Genomic DNA, 21,820 nt, shown 5'->3' with positions numbered 1-21,820 from the left:
TGCATAACTGATTATATTTGTGTAGTTTCTTGTAGGAAATTTTCGTATTTTAACTACAAGGCACAACCAACCTTTCCAAATGAAATATGCTATCTTTCCTTGTAACATTTCTATTTATTGGACAGAGGTGAGAACTTTATTGTTCATATTTTTCAGTAATCACTGCGTCTATTGTAAATTTTTTTAAATAAATAAATATCAATCTATGACAACTTGTTTTTATTGTTCATTTTTGTTCATATAAATTTTTACATTAATATCCAATTCTACAATAAGAAAAGCAATTCACATTAAATGCAATCCACACTCCTGAATTGCATATTATTTATTCTATGTGAATAATACTAATATCAACATCAACAACAATGTAACATCATGATGCTAGCACACAAATCTTTTTCACTGAGTGTGCACTAGAAACAACGAACACTATTACAAATATAGTCAATAAGTTTTAAGAATAACAGAATAAGCATGAAGCTCCACATCAACATTGAACTAACTTTCAAGTGAAATCCACTGAGACAGACACCAGCATTAAAAAAACAAAAAAAAAAAAACAATTATATCTTAAAACATTGTTTTTCTCAGTCCAGCATTTATGATGGGAATATTTGCAGTCTTCTCAATTTAACAACAGGCTGAAGATTCTTCCCTTTACATGAGTCTGTAAGAAAAATCACATTTCTTTATGGAAATTTTTTTGAGAATAGTTTCGTAGCAACATATTTATTACTGAATTTGTACTGATAAATTCCATTAAACCTCCGCAGTGTTATAAAAAGTATAGAGTCAGGTAGCGGGGGGGGGGGGGGATACTCTGGACAGTTCAGAGATTATGTACTCTGGTTGTGTTCAGTTTAAATGCATTCGCATGGTCTCTTCTACGTGTGTAAAGAGACATAATTTCACTACCGAATGATACCAGTTTTACCTTATTATTTAAAATCAAAAATAAGTAGCACCAGGAAAACTGCAACCTGAAAAATGTCCAGAGTCACCCCACTAAATAATAATGTAGTTCAGGAATGAAACACAAATGTTCTTAACACCATAAATACTATGTCCAACAAGTTGTAAAGAAAAATTAAAAATCACTTGCCATCTGAGACATATAGTCTAATACACTTGTTCGAGCATCTTATGATAAATGCATGTGAACTGATTCTCTCCCTGTGTTTGTTCTACCAGCATTGGCCCTCATCAGTAAAAAAATTGGGGGGGGGGCAAGGAAAGTGTACTTTTCCTTGATAGACAAAGCTTAACTTTAAGAGACCAGAGTATGGTAGCAAAATGTGGGGAGATGAGGCAAGTGCCCACCCTAATCGCCTTTACTGGCCCTCACACATACATTTTAAGGATTTAAACCGACTTTGATCCAGAGGTTGTATGTAATCTGTGAGTCATGTGTGCTGGTAGTCTTCTAGTGTGGATGTAATAGCCACCAAGAATCAGCAGAAAACGTCTAAGAGACATGTGTCCTGAAAGTGCTAAAGCTGCCTCATTGACATAGCCACTTCAGTGAAATTATTCTTTGATCCAGGAGGTTGACTGTCTCCAATTCAGGATGTTGTCTCATTAGTCCCTTTATAATTTTACTTACATATAAATGTTCAGTCACCCCAAGTTTTGTGTCCAGCTTTACATCAGAACACAATAAAATATATTTAACCTGCTAGATGGTTCCAAAATGCACTGTACATGCATGCACATCTTGACCACAAGGACACATGCCAGGTGTCCCACTGTCACGGATTTTCTCCTAAAACACTGTCTGCTTTACCTTACATACTGCATACATAATACTAGAGTATAATTATTTATCGATGTGCACATGTCTTTGAATCTTTGTGTCTTTCACATCAACCACCGATAAAGGTGAAAAATGCTGTCAGACATCCGGGAGACACTAACAAGTACTCTGAATTACAGTATAATGCATGCATACTACATGGTCCTGACCGTGAACCAGTGGCTAAGCTAAGGCGTAAATACTGGGTAGGCTGAAAAATCTGCTTATATTTTTTATATATACAGCAGGTTCATGCGTCGATTCTTGTTGGTCGCAAAAGTATCAATTACTCTTTCCTTGAAGCCTTGATCAATAGAAAGTTCTTTAACCAGTCTTTCTCCAATGGCTATTGTACTGAGAGAACTTTATCTTTTATTTTTCATTGAATTACGGAAATATTTTTTTTTACTCTCTTGAGGGTGCTCATACTTCTTTCGGAGGAAGCTGGGAATGTCAAGACCAACTTGATAAGTTGTGTTACTTCTTTGTAGATTGTTTGAAGATCATTGCTAATTGAATTTTAGAAGGTCTGTAGGAGGTAAATGCTTTTCTTCATCATCATAGATATTCTTTAAATCATATTCTAATCGTTCTTTGTTGAAAAATGGATATGTGGACAGAAGGTTACTTAATTTCATCACAGGAAAATGTAGTTTATATTCCCCAAAGCTATTTTGGTCTACCAATTCAACAAATTTTATCTTTTCAAGATCTCCAAAACGTATTTCCAGTTGTACAGTCAGTGTGTCCAAGATTTCGTAGGTTAAGCATCTGAGAGCCACGAAGTCTTGTTCACTTACATTTATTTTACTGCAAATCATCTTAGAGTTTCCAACACAATTTCACAGTATTATATTTTTATAACATAAATACACTGTGTGACACACGCACAAACACACGCGCGGACGCACTTGAAGTAAATTAACATTCAACAATGCAGCGCGTGAACGACGCACTTTGCACAAGAAGACTAGAAGCACAACAGGTTTGGTTCTGAGGCTAGCCGCTTTCACCCAGTGAATCGGCAGTCCCCTCCCCTCCCTACTACACACAGCTCACGCTGTAGCTGCCTTTTAAACGCGAGGCTTTTCAAAAGCCTCACAGTTCGGCCCGAACGCGCTCTCTCTTTCTGGCCTGCCTGACGAGATATATGGAAGGATCGGCGGAACCAAACGTTCAGATTACATAGTTTAATTCGTTTTAATGAACATTGATTGTTACAGGGTACAAGAACATTTTAATTTCAACATTTTTTTGGGTAGGCTAAGCCTCAAAAGCCTCATAGGAGCTTCGCCACTGCCGTGAACTATATATAACTGGAATGCTCACTGCAATGCTGATAGACCATGAAAATTGAAGCCACTTATGTGATTAGTTACTCCAGGAAAGTTTGGAGGAATACGTGGTGATCCCATAAGCTAACATGTATTTACTCTCCTGTTTGCTTTCATATAGGGCAAAAAGAAATATAATTTAACCATATTTATGCATTCAGTGCTATAAATGAATGTCTTATTAAGTGTTTCTTCACTATATTAATAGTTGGCACATGTAGCTTTGACCAGTTTATCCAGTCTTAAGTGGGTTGGACATGGTACAGTCATGCTTGGCATTTCGATGTACAAATCATGTAGATAATTGCCTGGATGTCCACTTTTTCCGATAAATATCATTCTTAAAATATGTGTATGCTATGACTAAATGCATTTATTAAAAGTTGATGAGGGTAATTAAATGTCATAGCGAAAGCTTTTGAATGTGTTTACAGCCATGGGTTTCATACACTGTAGCAAGTGATTAAACTTTGTAATAACCAACTGGAATTTTTCATTACTTAAAAATATATGTTAAACATAATAACATTACTTTAATCAATGATGGTATTATTATTGCATGCTATCAAAAATTATAATTCGGATTTATGAAGCAATTTTACTTGTGGGTAAGATTTGTCCAGCGCACATACTTACGTCCTAGCAGAAAAATGTGCATCCTATTGAGGTAATGTCTAGATTCGTTTTGCATTTTATTGTATGTAGCTTCCTTGCGCACACTTGCTGTATCCTTCACCTTTTCTAATTTTATGAAATTTAATGAAGATATCATGTGTTAAATTTATATAGAATTGTCTATCATGGTCGCACAGTGAAAGGAAGAATTAACGTTTCCAAAATATATGCATTTGTAATGAAACTAAAATTTAGTCTCACTCAATACAGAGTAAAATCGAAGTTTCTGTGCATATACATGTACTTTTCAATCTATTCCATACTTTTTAATTATTATTTTCTTTTAATGCATTTGCACAGTTCTCCGTAGTTTGATGCTGTCAGCTGGAAGGCACAATGAGCAGACATTTGCATGTAGTTTTGCGTTTTTAAATAAATAAATATGGATACATGCATTAAAACTACATTTCATCCTTCCCAAAATTTCTTCGATGGTATGAACCAAATCGTGTTCAAAGTGTCGCTCTGATATCAAAAATAAAATTGTGCCAAGTTATAACATGATGTCGAAAACATCTGTGGAATTCTCAATATTAATAAACTTTTACCAAGAAGTTCTTAAAAATACATTCATATTGTTATTTTAGTCTTAAATCCTGTGATATTTGAGTATGGTGACATACTTATTGCAATGTTTTCTCATAAATTATGGCTTTTCATTTCGTAAGTAATCAGTCATAAAAATCTATTTGCCTCCATAGAAAAAATTGTCTGCTTCATCTTTTCTTCCATACTTGCCTGGCATAACTAAGCAAGAGAATGGTTTCACATTTGCACTGTAAAGAAGTCCTTCCAGTTAAATATAGTGCAATGATCCAGACAGGATTACAAAATGTTACTCCTGTCCAGAGTAACCTGACTCTATGTTGGACATTAATTCTGAAGATGCTTTTTATTTGACTTACGTTTATAAAGTTTTACATTTTCTTTAGGCTGGGTGATTAAAAACAGATTTGAGATTCTGTCAAGTATTTGATGCAGGAATTGAGGACTAAAAGTGGTAAACGTTGTAAGTGCCAAAAGCAAAAGTGTTGAAAAATTGCATCATTCAGCTTACGAACGTTCACACTAGTGCCCCTTTACATGCCCTTTGAACTACTTAGAGGGCTACCAGCCACATTTCATGTTTACCACATTATCAAGCATGACACATTTCACAGTTTAACGTGGAAAATGGTGTTTGAATTATTGTGGCACTTTACCAATTTTAGTCTCCAATTATAGATTTAGAATACTTTATGTGTGATACTAGTGTATATTCTTTATTCATTTCACCAATCTTTAACTGGTATTATGATTAACATATTAAACATAGAGTAAGGTGGGGCAAGACTGTGCAGTTTGAGTTCATAATTTTATATTCAAGCTATGAAACTACAGACACACATGAAAAATGCAATACACATTGCACTATCCTTTGCTGACTCACAATAAATTTCCAAAAGCTGAATGAACAATATTTCTGCATGAAACAATTACAAAACCGTGACCATGCAAATGCGTTGTCTTACCCACACCGCGGGGTAAGACTGCGATCAAGTTCGGGTAAGAATGCGCACTTTCTACACAGAGTCACATTTGTATAAAAAGAAACACAAATCACCTAAAAAAGTTCTTCTATCATATGGGATACATTTCTCGTGGCATTCTCACAGTAGGCATAGTGAATCCCGTCCTTCACTTGGGTTAGGAATCACTAAGACAAATCACAAATAAAGGTTCCTGTTTCATCCGAGATGCAATTTTCATGCCACCACTCGTCACATGTGGAACACTGGATCCAATCCTCTACTGGAGGATCGCTGTACTTCTCATTACAACCTGGGCAATTGTACTCTTTCTTCTGGCGTTTTCTGCTTGCTACATCTTCTTCAACAACGATGTTCCGTTTCTGTTTCCCTTGAACTTTCTTCTTACTCTTCTCAGCCAACGAGGCTTCCAAGTTGACTTTGAATAGATATCCAGTTAACACCTGAGACTGCCTTCCCTTTTGTCAGTGGTGCTGAATATGCTCTGCACGTGGAAGTGGTGATATCTGGTTAATGGAAATGTGCCCGTATGATAAAGTATTGTTAACCCCACTTGTTGAAGGCTGCTAACCTGGAGTTTCAGCTGATGCATGAGCCACATTTGCCTGCTGTGGCACGTCATTGGTGGATGGTCCAGTATTGTTAACCCCACTTGTTGAAGGCTGCTCACCTGGAGTTGGAGCTGATACATTTGTCACAGTAGAGGGAAGAAACTCATCCTCAGTTAAGATGTCTTGATTGAAAGGGCATAATCCAGTCACTTCAAAGCCCTTCATGGCATTCCCAACTGTAGCTGCCTTCCCACATGCCTTTGTAAAAATGGATGGCACTTGAAAAACTGCGATTGGGCAACCTGGATGGTTACACATCCACTTATCAGACTCAGATGAATAAAACGACTTCAGTGGACCAAAAAATAATCTATCTAATGGCTGGGCCTTGCAAGCCACACACTTGTGGGGTAAAACTGAGCACCTGCGCAGTCGTACCCCATGCTGCATTCCTGAACAAATCACGTAATGCTGCCCAGCCATTGCACAAAGCAATGGAAACTAATACACAGGTGGACTCGGCATTAACACAGCTTCTTCTATCCATCAACATCGTAATATTGTATACATTCGCAGTGACATAGTACTCAAAAAACGTAGTACTAAAATAAATAGTAAACACCCTCAAAATCTTTTCACTTACCCCTCTCAGCACAACGAATTTCAAACGTATCTTCACCACTGTCCACAGCTAGCTACCATCTTGGACGAAGTAACGGTGGTGCAGTGGTGCCAACTGTGTGTGATTTTCACCTTGAAAAACCGGTGCGCAGTCTTACCTGCCACGCAGTCTTACCCCACCTTACTCTATCAACTCTATATTAAATTAAACATTAACATTTACTTTAATATTTTTCACCAAAACACAGGGAATAACAGAATTCATTTTCAAATTACAAATTTGGCTTTATATTCGAAAATAATAGAAGTTCACATTTAAAACAGTTTTACTTTATCTATAATAATTATGGAAATTATTGAGGGATATTTAAATTAAATACAATGGAACAGCATGGTCTGACTGAGAGTGCATACATAATCTTGAAAGGCAGTAGGTAAAGTAGTGAGCCAACAAACTAATGCACTCTGGTAATAATGTAAGGCAGCTATTTTGCAATACAAAATTGAAAATATGTCACACCATTTCAGTATGTGATATAATTGTATACACATTATTTCCTTGTAATCATTATACATGAACTAAGTATTAAAATTTTCTGTGCAACTGATATAATCTTCTACATTGTATTTTTTTCTTTCCTGCAGGATAATATTTGCACAATTTATAAAGAAAGGAAACACAAACTGGAATTACCTTATGGAAAAGATAGTAAAGCAGGCTCTATAAATAAAGTTAATAATACGAAAAATTTAATACCATGCTTATTTTGCACTGCACATTATGGTAAATTTAGATAAATGTAAGTTTAAATTTGATTTTTTAAAAATGGGTCGCTAACCAAATTTTATGAAAAATATTTTCCACATGACTGAAGAGAACATGAATGCGGCAGACCTCGTTCATTTACCTTGCATGTGGGTACCAGGAATATTTAATAGAAGAATGATTATTACAAAGCATAGATTTATTTCTCTTCCAGTATTTCAATCTGTACAAATCGTAAAACTGTAACATAATTATTAGAGCTGAGCTGATACCACTTTGAACCGATACCAATACTCTCAGTGATACCCAGTGATATCGATGCAAATACCAATACTTGAAAAATTTGATTTTAAAATAATAAAGGCTAGTTACCAAGTCATATAAATCATCACATTCCTTTAATGACAATAAATAACTCCCAAATTATTCCCATGTAGCATTGTAATATTTAAAAATGTCTTGTGTCATTTAATCAAAAAAAGAGGTTTTTGAAATGTTGCAAGACTTTTTAACATGTTGCAGTTACAAAAAAAAAATCTGTGAATTTTGTCTCTTCTTCAGTTTCATGTCAAAAGTATTCATTCTTGTCATTTTGGTTAACCTGGAGAGGGAAAAAGCAACTTAAAATTATGTGCAAATAACCTTACTAAAACAATGCCTCTTTATAGTGTGCTGTCCATCTTTGTCATTTGCAGGTTGCATCGTCGCATTGTTATCAAGGGGTCCCAGGTCCGATACCCGGTGGAGGCACAAGTGGTTCGGATCTCACTTTAAACTGTAGGTCCAGTCCCGATTAGCCTTACTGTGCATAAAGTGGACTTAAAACACCAACTTAACTCAACTCAACTCAACTCTGTCATTTGCAATAAAACCAAGTTCCTGTGGTATAGACCGATAACAACAGTTACGTAAGAGACTTACACTGAAAGGAAGGATAGATAACGGAGCTAAAACAAACCGAATTTCACTGCAAACTTTGCCCATCTTTCGCAACAACTCTGCCATCATCTGGCACTGAAAGAACCCAGCATGGTAGTAATGTTGGTTTGTAAAAGTCCACGCTTCTTATCCCACGAGTGTGCGAGCAGGAATTGGAAATGAATTATTTCCTTTATTTCCACACAGCCTTTACCAGATAGTTAAATGCCTTCCGGAAGTTTGGGCACAGCTTTCTGTTTAACCATGCCTTTGATCTTTTGTCAATCATCTGCTTTGCAGGAGAAGGGTGGGGTTTTGTCCAGTAATTATGGAAAAAACTACCTGCTGAGCTTCTTCCAGTGTGCCACAAGGAAGGTGAAAGGACTCTTGAAAAGGGCAAATGCTGCTCTTGGCCTTGGTTCTAATGAATCAAAAACAATGGTATCAGAAGGCATCGATGGGAAAATTTTAACAGATACTTACCAATACTGATACATTGGTATTGGCCAATACCGATACATTGGTATCGGTTCAGCCCTAGTAATTATACCTGTCACTTTAATTTGACACCAGATTAAAACCCTACATTAATCACAGTAAAATGGAATGGATATTCCCTTACTATCTGTTTCAACATTCAACATCTCATTCACACTTTGGTTATGATAATCTGTTGTTGTGGATATTTTCACTGTCCATAATTGCAGGAACATTGGTGCCCTCCAACTTCTGGATGAGGTAATTCTACAAACGTAGTATGTAACATTAGAGGTTAAGGTTCACAAGTGTCCAGAGTATCGCCAAAATGGGAACAAAGGTAAATAGTAAACAAAGAATTAGGCAGATACAACAGAGTACAAGAGAACATCACACTGAGGCACAATGAGTTAACCATAAAATACCCCCAGGCAGTGGCAAACATGTTCAACAAGTACCTCACTGAATCAGAGATAAACAAACTGAAACCACATCAAACCTACTCACAAATAAAGGTAAAATCCTGTAGCACATCAATGTACCTACAACCAGTGATTGAAAAGGAAATGGGAAACATCATTTCAAACATGAAAAGTAAATGGTCCACCAGTCTGGATGATATACCTTCAACAGTCATAAAGAAAAGTCTTACCCATATCCTCCATCCATTGTGCTATATAGTCAAACTATCCTGCTCCACAGAAGTTTTCCCCGACAAATTAAAGGTGACAAAAATTAAACCAATATACAAAAAGGGGGATAAACACAACATAAGTAACTACAGATCCATAGCATTACTCTCCCCATCTAAAATCATAGAAACTGCAATGAACAAACATTTGACAATCTTTTTTTTAAAAAAAAAACATAATCTCAAATTCACAACATGGCTTTTGGAAACACAAATCCATAAATACAGCAACATTTGAATACATACGAGGCTTGTCTGGAAAGTAAGGTACAAACACATTTGCACATTAGGGGAAAAATGTGTACCAAAGTTGGCAACACTGGCAGTAACCATGATCCATACGACGAGGATTGGGAGTGAGTCGTCAGTGCTGCGCTGAGTCTTGTGCAAGGAACAAGCGTTGGAAATGGCAGAGGTGATACCGAATCCCGCCTAGTGTGAAGTGCGTGCCGTGATCAGGTTTTTGCAGGCACAAGGAAAGCGTCCATCAGAGATCCACCGAGAAATTGTGACTGTGTATGGGAACGTAATGAATCGTCAAAATGTGGCGAAATGGTGCCTTGCATTTGCAGAAGGTCGACGTGATGCTCATGATGAAGAGAGAAGTGGGAGGCCATTCGTGATCACTTACGACCTTCGCAATTGTAATGAAGAAGAGGTGCGTGCAAATAGGCGGGTGAAAATTCGAGAATTGTGTGTGATGTTTCCTGGCAGTTCGAAAACCACTATTTATGAAGTTGTGAGTGGGTTAGAGTACAGAAAGTTGTGTGCACGCTGGGTCCCAAAACATTTGACTGACGAACACAAAACCAAACGACTGAGATATGCACTGGACTTTCTTACTTGCTACGCAGAAAAGGGAGATGCATTCCTGGACTCCATTGTGACAGGTGATGAAACATGGGTGTTCCACCATATGCCTGAATCCAAGCAGCAGTCACTGCAGTAGCACCATACCCATTCTCCATAAGCCAAAAAAATTCAAAATGTCAATTTCAACCCGCAAGCTGAAGGCAACAGTTTTCTGGGATCGCCACGGCATCCCACTGGTGGAATTCATGCCGCCTGGAAGAACGATTAATGCGGAAACCTACTGCCAGACTTTGAAACATCTTCGACGTGCAATTCAAAACAAGTGGAATCTGTTATATTCATGACAACACACAGGCTCCCAGTCAGAGAATGTCACCAAGCATCTGTTTGCACAGTTTCAATGGGAGGTCCTTCACCATCTGCCATACAGCCCCGACCTTGCACCCAGCGACTACCACCTGTTCCTGTACCTCAAGAAACATCTTGGTGGAAAACACTTTGCCGATGACGATGAAGTCAGGGAAGAAGTCACAACTTGGTTCCAGATGCAGGCGGCAGATTTCTACGATTCAGGGATACAAAAACTTGTTCCGCATCTGAACAAATGTTTGGACAATGGTGGCACTTATGTGGAGAAATAGCTTCTGTATCAGTGTATCAAGTGTAACTTTAGTTGTGAGCAATACATTAATTTTATATCTTATTTTTGGTGTGTATCTTTACTGCCCGGACAAGCCTCGTAGAACATGTCAGAACATTCTAAGACAATAGAGAACAATGCGTTGGACTATTTCTAGACTTAAACAAGAGCTTTTGACACAGTATGACATGACTAACTCACAAATAAACTAAACCACTATGGTATAAGGGGGCTGGTAAACTCATGGTTCAAGTTCTATTTACAAAACTGCAGTCAAATTGTGGAAATCTTACATACAAAATACATTTCTGTATCTGGCTGCCTTTCTAAACCTTGTAAAGTATCATGTGGAGTCCCCCAAGGCTTGATCCTGGGACCAATTCTATTTATCATATACATAAATGACTTGTCATCAAACTTAGAGCCAACCAAAACAACTTTATATGCAGATGACACAAGTATAATGTTGACTGGCAAAAATGAGCAAACACTTAATTCTAACATCCAGCATACAACAGACAGACTTTCAGAGTGGTTCAGCAGCAACAAACTAACAATAAATAAAAACAAAACAGTAGCAAAAAAATTCCAACCTCCAAAAAATAAAAGCAACAACATGTCAACTGTAAACATAGAAAATGAAGACATTAAATTTGAAAATTCCACAAAATTTCTGGGAATATGGATACAAGAAAATTTAAATTGGGATATTAACTATCTAGAAGGAAAATTAAGTAAAATCATATATGTCATAAGAATCATGAAAGATATTACAGAAAGGAGCACAATAAGAACCCTATATTTCAGTCTGTTCCAATCACAACTAACATATGGCATTATATTCTGGGAAAATGAAGCAAACAGCACAAAAGTATTTAATCTTCAGTAAAAAGTATTAAGAATTATGATGGGAAAAAATGGAATGAACCATGTAGGGAAATCTTCAGGGAACTTGGCATTCTACCACTACCCTGCCTCTATATGCTTAATTTATTATGGCATGTAAAAATGGATCTGTCAAAGTTCTCCAAATACAACAAGGAATTACATCATTACAACATGAGGAATACCTCCAATCTTGCAGTTCCAATGCATAACACAAGACTATTTGAAAAAGGTCCAAAATCCACAGGCATCCTATACAACAAGTTACCAGATCATATAAAAACTATTGAACCAGTAGCCAAATTCAAAAAGAAATTAAGAAATTACACTCAGTGACAATGAAAAAATTGCCGCAGAACAAAAACATGTTGTTCCTATGGAGTTCAGTGCCCTGATGACGATAGTGAAAACCGTTTTTCGCTATCACCTAAACTTTTCTCTACAAACACAATTTTATCAGCGCATGACTGCATGTTATTGTTGTCGTGGTGCTTATCAGCACAGCCTGTTACTAGGGCTCGACAGTGCATAGGGTAGGGATAGATAGCCACTTGGTTGGGGAATAGTGGAGTTGTAGTTATTTGCATCAGTCAGTTGATAGTGTTGCTAGTGTCCTGCAGTGTGTGTAGTGCAAAACCCATAAAGTGAAGAATACTGTTTGTGCGTGTTCGCATGTTTCTTGTGTTCAGCGATGTCTAGGAAGTGTGTTAATCCACCAAAACTTTTCTGTTGTATGTGGTGACTTTACGATGAAGTCCCAAAGACATCCCATTTCCCCGTTCATCAAAGAGGCGTACGTGTTGTATTTTGAATCAAAGGTAGATGAAGGTAAGTGTTGGGCACCACAGAACTGTTTCTCACATTGCTCCCGCTATTTAAGAGGTCGGTTGCATGGAACCCACCCATTTATGTCACTTGCCGTACCACGGTTGTGGAGGGAACCTAGAGACCACATAACAGATTGTTACTTTAGTTTAATGAAAGTAACAGGAATCTCAAGTAAATAAAAACACATAATTTCATACTCAAATTTGGAATCTGCAATGTGTCCAGTTCCACATTCTGATTCTCTCCAAGTTCCAAAACCACCAGCAGAATGGACACTGGAAAATGAAACAGACGATGGAAGTTACCAACCAATAGATCACGAAGATCTTGATTACACACCATCTACATCACAGCCCCAACCACAGCCATTGTCACAGGCAGAATTTAACGATCTTGTAAGAGATCTAAATATTTCAAAAAGGGAAGCAGAATTGTTTGGGTCTCGTCTTCAAGAAAAAAACCTGCTACAACCAAACACTAGTATATCATTCCGTAAACGACAGCTTGGTCTTTCCACTTCTTTCTCAATGGCAGAGAGTCTGGTATATTGTAATGACATAAATGGGCTGCTTACAGAATTTGGAATGATTCACAATCCGGAAGAATGGCACCTATTAATAGAATCCTCAAAACTAGTCGTCTTCAAGCTGTTCTCTTGCGTAACGGAAATGAGAAACCTTCGATACCAGTGGCCCATTGCATTCAGTTAAAAGGAACCTACAAGAACATGAGACTACTTCTAAAGTATATTAGCTATTCGAACCACAAATGGAAAATCTGTGGTGATCTCAAAGTTCTGGGACTTGTGCTGGGAATGCAGACTGGTTACACAAAATTTTTGCTGTCTCTTGTGTCACTTGGACAGTCGAGCAAGGAAAGACCATTAGGTAGTGAAACAGTGCTTTCGAGAGAAAGCTTCAATCCAGGTGAAAAAAAGTGTCGCATGAACCCCTTGTTGACAAAGACAATGTGCTGTTACCACTGGTCCAGCTGAAATTGGAATTCATTAAGAATTTTGTGAAAGCAATGGACAAAGATGGCAGCGGTTTTCAATTTTTACTGTCCAAATTTCCTGCGATTAGTACTGCAAAATTTAAAGAAGGTATTTTCATTGGACCTCGGATTCGTGACTTGATGAAAGACAACTTTTAACGAGTTGCTGACAGATACTGAGAAGGCAGCTTGGCTTGCCTTCAAAGATGTATGCAACAATGTCTTGGGTAACGTCAGGTCTGACAATTACAGGGAACTGATTGAACACATGCTGGACTGTTACAAGGCTATGGTGCGCAACATGTCTTTGAAAATAGATTTCCTGCATTCTCATTTGGATTTTTCCCCACCTAATCTCGGAGATGTGAGTGATGAACATGGTGAGCGATTTCACCAAGATATCGCTGCCATGAAAATATGATATAAGGGACGATGGTCACCAAACTTTTTGGCAGATTACTGCTGGACACTCTTACAAGAAGTTTCACTATCCACCCACAAACGGAAAGTTTCCAGGACACATTTCTAACTTATAAGTACATTTCAAGCTTTTTGCAGCTTTCTCGTAAATTTTTTTATGTTTTGTAATACAAACAATTAATTTTGTTCCATGATCTGTATTTTATCTAGCTACAGGTTCCACCTGTACTTTAGTGGAGTCGTTTCCAAGTGTCGCGATAGTTGCTACTTTGTTTTTCATGAATGTTAACTATATGAAATATAGACTAAGTGGTGCATTTGGCATATCTTTTCCAGAAAAATTGCATGTTATGGAAAATTTCTGATTTAATTTTCGTAATCAGCATATTTGATTTAGTAAAGAACACTTTCTTTCATTTCGTGGCAAGACACAAAGTTCAAATTTGTTGCACTGTGTTATCCGTTGTACCATTGCTTTCACTCAGTGAGTGAATTTTTGGACATCTAATCCATCAACTCAGTTGTGGGTTGATGGAGTGGAGGTTCACGGATTCATCCAAAAGAGTGCTGGATCCAATCTTACATGCTGTATCTGTTATACGTATCACACGAGTGCAAGTGCAAATTTAGTATCATATTATAATGTTATTAGTCTTACCTTTATATTATCTCTCAATATTTAATGCTTTAATCCATTACAGAATATTATTTTTATATTTTAACTGTAACATGTCTTACTGGTGTTCTTTTATGTATAGACAGTAATACTAATACAAGTACACACCTCCAAGCATAAATCTGTAATAGGATAAGGTATCATTTCATTGTACGTATATTACATTATTATATTTCATTGTATTAGTATACTGTAATGTTTGACTGACATGTCCAAAATCACAGCATGAAAATGCAAATGTGATTCATGGACGAAATAAATCTAAATCTAAAAATCTATCAATGCCCTCCATGAATGCCACTGGCCCTTTGGCTATGTGTGGGAGGCATCTGGAGGAGAAGAAGTAGAATGATAGAAGATAGGCAGCCCAAAACATTATATTTTTATATTTTTATTTTATTTTATTTTTTGTTCACGCTGCTTCATTTCTTTTGATTAATGGTATCAGATGACTTTCCTTATGCATTGGGGCACCTAAAATACTCCATATGGTGAATCTAGCCATGTCTGCAAGACACAACCTCCTGAGAAAAAAACCTGCTGTTTTCAGTTTGTGTCATGCGCAAATATTATTGAACAACATATTAACTTGAGTGCTGAGAGGCTGTGGTTAAAATTTTTCAGCTGAACAAATCTTCCATACATTAGCGCAACATAGTTTAGACACTGCACCAATATTAATGCAGAACAAAATAAAAGAGATGGGAATTAGTACTCACTATTTGACTGAATTAGCAACTGTCCTTCAACTGTGCTGGAAGGATCTTCTGAAAGCTCTTTAAAGAATTTGTATCCTTTTCTCAGATATACAGGCTTATTCACCTCTATTCTACGCTGCAATTAAATAATTCATCATTTTGAAATAATGAAATTGTTAATAATAACACAGTACAAACAGCTTAGTGATAAACATTTTCCACTTGATTTTTCTATCCAATAACAATTATGTGCTTGCTCTTGGGGGCATTACATTTATTAATTCCACACCTTATAACTTAAAACAAGCATGTATCCATGGGCATATGGAGGGAACAAAGGGGAATTGCTTCCCCCTGGAAAATTCATGTCAGCTTCAAATTATATATTTCATACATATAATTTCAATGTCAAGCAGTGCTTTTGGCAGTGAGGAATGCCATGCCTTCCTTGCCTCCATGTAAAAATCATCAGATTCCCATGCATACAGGAGATTCAGAGAATAATACATAAATAATACAATAAAAAATAGATTATCTTTTTATGAAAAGTTTTGTTGTCCATGTAGACAAAAACTACACATTTAATTCCAGTGATATTTCATACACAGATATCTTGCTTGCTCACTCAGCTTCATAATAAGTATTAAACTGAATTTGATCTGTTTGTTCTGAATGAGGATAAATGATGGTGACATGAAACTGAAGCAAAAAGTATAATGTAAGAACAATGTTTCAGTAGCAACATGATTCATAAATCTTCAGTAATGAGACTTTGCATTAAACAAAGTGGTAAAGATATATAGTATATTACAATATTGTCTAACCCTTTGGTGGGTATGCACAGAAATGGAATTTTCACAGCTAACTTAACATTTTGGACCCTTTCTGAAAATTAATTACTATGTTACTATATACTGTTTAGGAGGCACAGACTAGGGATGGCCAAACGGATCCGGATCCGATAAATCTGGATCCATTCGGATCCGGATCTGGATCCAAAAGTTACGGATCTGGATCCAGATCCAAAAGTTACGGATCTGGATCCGGATCCAAAAGTTTCGGATCTGGATCCGGATCCGAAAATTCTGGATCTGGATCCGAGAGTTCCGGATCTGAAAGTTTCGGATCTGGATCCGGATCCGAGAGTTTCGTATCTCAATCCCATTATAATATTACCACACCTTAAAAGGTATTATGATCTTCGATTACAAAGAAATTTTTCGTTAGTCCTAGAAGAATTTTTTTCAAGTGTTGTTCCTAAAATACTTTGCTACGCATCGGCTAACACACTCGTGCACAAATGTCAGAGGTGTAAATGCCTTTGAAACGAATATGTATTCATTCGAATGTATTGGAAATGAAAACACACATAAATGTCAGACATTCCATTCCAGGATGAAACCTTTAACATATATAACAAGATAGAAATGTTATACAAAAATTATACAATTGTTCTACAGTTACAGTTTTACAAACTAAAATAAAACATTATAATATATGCAGTGTTAAATAATTACAAAGTGTAAGACTAACAAGGGAGGTTATCTAAGTGTCCCCCTCCGATTTCCATGAAATTTGGCAGTATAGTGGGGCCCAAAGGAAGAATTACGTGTTTTATTTTTGTTTCAGCTAAAATACGGTTTTAGGGGGCAAAATCCCCTCAAATGTCAAGATGAGGACAAATTGAAGTGAGGATCTGACCCCTGTTTCCCCCTCTGATTTCCATGATACTTGGCAGGTGTGTGTATAAACGGGCCCAAATGAAGAAATAGTGTTTTTTTTTTGTTTCAGCTAAAAAATGGTTTTATGGGGCAAAACCCCCTCAAATGTCAATATGAGGACAAATTGAAGTGAGGATCTGACCCCTGTGTCCCTCCGATTTCCATAAAACTTGGCAGGTGTATAGTGGGGCCCAATGGAAGAAATACGTGTTTTATTTTTTCAGCTAAAAAAAACTGTTTTAGGGGGCAAAATCCCCTCAAATGTCAAGATGAGGACAAATTGAAGTAAGAATCGGACCCCTGTGTCCCCCTCCGATTTCCATGATACTTGGCAGGTGTGTGTATAAACGGGCCCAAATGAAGATACACGTGTTTTTTTTGTTTCAGCTAAAAAACGGTTTTAGGGGGCAACCCGCCCCCCCCCAAATGTCAATATGAGGACAAATTTAAGTGTGCATTTGACTTATGTGTCCCCCTCCGATTTCCATGAAACTTGGCAGATGTATAGTGGGGCCCAAATGAAGAAATACGTGTTTCTTTGTTTCGGCAAAAAATTTGTTCTAGGGGGCAACCTCCTCTCAAATGTCAAGATGAGGACAAATTGAAGTGGGGATCTGACCCCTGTGTTCCCCTCCGATTTCCATGAAACGTGGCAGGTGTATAGAGGGGCCCAAAGGAAGAATTACATGTTTTTTTTGTTTCAGCTAAAAACTGTTTTAGGGGGCAAAATCCCCTCAAATGTCAAGATGAGGACAAATTGAAGTAAGAATCTGACCCCTGTGTCCTCATCCAATTTTCATGAAACTTGGCAGGTGTATAGAGAGGCCCTATGCCCCCTGTTTCTTCCTATGCCATATTTATGTAGTTTCGGGGTCAGATCCCCACTTCAATTTCTCCTCATCTTGACATTTGAGGGTTGGGGCCTCTATACACCTGCCAAGTTTCATGGAAATCGGAGGGGGAGACTTAAGACCTCCCTTGTAAGTGTATTAATTAATTACAAATCGTGCACGCGCGCACACACACTATATATATATATATGTAAGTGTATATATATATATATATATATATATTAGCAGGTAACAATAGGCCTATGTTATAAGCACATTCTTACTTTCCAAAGAAGCGCATGTGGGATGGCAAAACGGATCCGGATCCGGATCCAAAAGTACTGGATCCGGATCCGAAAGTTTTGGATCCGGATCCGAAAGTTCTGGATCCGGATCCGAAAGTTCTGGATCCGGATCCGAAAGTTCTGGATCCGGATCCGAAAGTACCGGATCCAGATCCGGATCTGAAAATTCCGGATCTGCGGATCCGGATCCGGAAAATTTTAGGATCCGGATATCGTATCCGCCAGGATCCGGATCTGGCCATCTTTAGCACAGACCAAACGTTTGTGCACGAGTACAAAATACTACAATTTACAATATAATTTATAGAAACTATGCACCTATCTTCAAGAGTAAGTGTTGCCATCCCTAAAAATATTAAAAAATTTGTAAATTTTCCTTTTGTTTGTTTATTTTCTTTACTAGTGTGTTATAATGCACTTTACATATCTAAGATATTGTGTATGACAAATACTACAATATATCTTGCAAAAACTACATGTTATCTTCTTCAAACACCAGTGTTGCCATACCAAAAAAATCTTGTACATTCATCATCTTCATTACTATTTTACTATGTACTGCACAGACCTAAAAGTTTGTGTACAAATCCAAAGTACAGGGTAATTATAAATGATTCATCAGTTTTAAAATGAAATATTTACAAAACTATTAATATAATATGTGTGTGTTAATCATGAAATGAAAGAACACATCTGAAAGTTTAATTTCTCATATTTGTAACCTTGGTGCCTGCCAACATATGGCAGAACAAACCTAGTTTCCAAAATGTAGTCTATGCAGCAGAAAGCATTCTGTGTTTTGGAATATGAGATGTGTCTTTCTGTTGTTACCGTACAGCGTGCATACTGGGGACAGTTTGCAACTGCACCACCAGGTCACCAAAGAATTCTGTGATGGCATCGACAGTTTAAGGAAACTGGTTGCCTGTGTAAAGGTAAAAGTACAGGATGCCCAAGCATTTCTGATGAAACAGTGGAGCGAGTTAGGACGAGTTTTGTGCATAGCTCAGAGAAGTCAACATACTAAGCCAGTCGGGAACTTGTTATTCCTCAGCTATAAGTCTGGAAGATTTTGTGAACCCAATTATTACTGTAAACGTACCACATACAGTTATTGCAAATGTTACAACCAAGCGACCTCGTCAAATATGAATTTTGTAATTCCATGCAGCACGTTATGGAGGATGATGTTTATCTTGAGTTTCTGCTGTTTAGTGATGAGGCGACATTCCATTTGAGTGGCACGGTTAATCGCCATAATGTTCATATCTGGGAACAACCACATGCTACAGTGCAACATGAACGAACTTCCCCAAAAGTGAATGTGTTCACTGAAGTGTCTAAATCAAAGGTGTACAGTCCCTTTCTTCGCAGAGAATACTGTGACTCTTATGTCATTCCTCGATATGCTGCAGTTGTGGTTGTTTCCAAAAGTGAAAGAGGATTCCAATAACTTCGTATTCCAATTTGATGGGGCACCGCCCCATTGACACACTGAGGTGTGTCGCTACCTGAATGAAGATCTCCCACGCCATTGAATTGGGTGATGTGCTGAAGATGACTTAGTACTTTTCCCATGGCCTCCTAGATCTCCCGACCTAACAGATTGTGATTTTTTTCCTTTGGGAGCATGTGAGTATGTGCCACCACTACCAACAACTTTGGTTGAGCTGCAGGATCGCATTACACCTGCATTTACGACCATTAGTATGGGTATGTTGGAGCACGTGTGGGGCGAAATAGATTATCACATAGATGTGTGTCATGTGATGAAATGATGCCACATTGAACATTTGTGAAAGTATGTCTGAAACTTGGACAGTTTCTGTTTATTTTCAAGTATCATTCTTTATTGTATGTGCTATATATTTTTTTAATGCAGCCCTTTCAAATCTGATGAATCATTTATAATTACCTGTACTTCATTTTACATTATAACTTACAAAATCTGTTATATTTATTGAAGCATCAATATTGCCATACCAAAAATACTGAAAATCTCTACTTTTTTGGTCTTTTATTCTCTCTTTATTATTCTGTTACTGTGTACTATATAAATCTTCAATTTGTGTATGAATACAAAAAACTACTTCAGAAAATGAGGAATATTATCTTGGAAGGATACCTGCCAGGGGCATTCTGGAGTAGCTCTGACAGCCATTGTGACAATTGGGAAAATGTACAGCACACACACCAGGACAAGTACAGAAATAATAAAGAACAACATTTGTGCTGCAATCAATCAGGTAAGTTATGATCTGAAATGTGAAAAGTTTGCTGCAAATCAATGACAAACAATGTGGAAACCAGACCACATTTCCACAAGCACTAAAAAACTGGTATTTATGTCATCCACAGTTCATGCACATTACGGAAAAAATGTAAATACATATATGTTCTCCATGGCGAAAAGGTTAAAATAATGTAAATTAACTCTAACATACAGACTATTGACTAAAACCTACCTTCTTGCCACTGTTTGAGGACTTGAAGAAACGGAATACTCCTGCTTCTGGTGTTCTCTGCAATTATTATTTTCATGAAAATGAGTAATGCTTCTCAATTGCGCAGTAACACAAAGCTAACAATTAAAATTCGTCCACAATCTTTCCATCTCAAACCCTCTACAAGGTACAATAGTGGCATAAAATAGCCTAATTCAATCAAATCAATTCAATATACCACTACTTCCAAATATTGACTTTCATATAATATTGAAAACAACTCTGGGCTTGTTGGGAAATATGTTTCTGGTTTCGGGATCACTGTGGAGACTGGGGAGGAGGGAGTGTGGTGTACGTCTCATTTTGTGGAGGTGAGGGTGATACTGGGTGACAAGTATGGTAGGGTTGGTGGCAGGTTTTATAGTACGAGGCAGCTCAGGATATTTGTTTCGTTACCACGATGACCAGAGCTTTGTGTAGGCGGAGGTTGTAATTCTGATGGGAGGTGGGTCAAGTGTTAAGGCATTGTCCCCTGAGGGCCAGGGAGAATGGAATGACTTTCTTGGTGTGGAATACGTGGGAGCTGGAGAAGTGTATGTATTGCCTGTGGTTAATGTGTTTTAAGGTTTTCAGATGTCCTTCATCGATGTGCATGTCCACATCCAGGAAGGTGATCTGGTTGGTTGAGTGGGTCTAGGTGAACTTTACGGAACGGAAGTGGTTGAGTGGGTCCAGGAAAGCTGATAGGGATGATTCTCCATGTGTCCAGAGCATGAAGATGTCGTTGATGAACTGCAGCCAGAGAGTTTGAGGAACCCACAACCTGGACTTCACTGTCGCCATCCATAAAACCATCACAATTTTCAATGACTGCATCCAGGTAGCGATCATTCATCTCTTACCTCAATCTGCCAATGCCTCAGTTCGCAAAAGATGGGAGAGGGCCTATATATCAGCCATGAGTGCATTTACACTGCCTGGTGTGAACAAGGTCACCCAGTAACCTCCCCACCACATTATAACTCCCCTCACCAGCCCCACCCAACCTTTCCTCTGCCCCACATCATTCTACCACTCACAGTTTTTGATGAGCCTGGTGATAGAACAGTGTTTTTTCCCTACTTCTACATTTCGATCGAGACCTGGCAACTCTTCAAGTCTCTAACTTCTGGTTCCAAATTTTCATCTTCTACTGACTTCTCTGATAGCTACA

The 21,820-nt window shown here is 37.6% G+C and overlaps 1 protein-coding gene across 1 annotated transcript in view; it reads right to left on the bottom strand.

Moving 5' to 3' along the window:
• Positions 1 to 484: 484 nt before the first annotated feature.
• The window catches only part of LOC145983612 (uncharacterized), an 80,073-nt gene continuing 58,737 nt past the window's right edge, over positions 485 to 21,820 (bottom strand). Inside the window, exons 14-16 of the mRNA XM_083116675.1 lie at positions 20,629 to 20,685; positions 15,329 to 15,443; positions 485 to 667 (exon numbers count right to left, since the gene is read on the bottom strand). Coding sequence (XP_082972801.1) covers positions 600 to 667; positions 15,329 to 15,443; positions 20,629 to 20,685 — 240 coding nt within the window. The 3' untranslated portion in view covers positions 485 to 599. The remainder of the gene's footprint in view (positions 668 to 15,328; positions 15,444 to 20,628; positions 20,686 to 21,820) is intronic.

Source organism: Lepisma saccharinum, chromosome 2, assembly GCF_977018435.1.
Source record: "Lepisma saccharinum chromosome 2, izLepSacc3.1, whole genome shotgun sequence".
NCBI classification, from domain to species: Eukaryota; Metazoa; Arthropoda; class Insecta; order Zygentoma; family Lepismatidae; genus Lepisma; species Lepisma saccharinum.
Note: the sequence above shows the minus strand (reverse complement) of the source record. Positions and strands in the feature narration are given on the sequence as shown.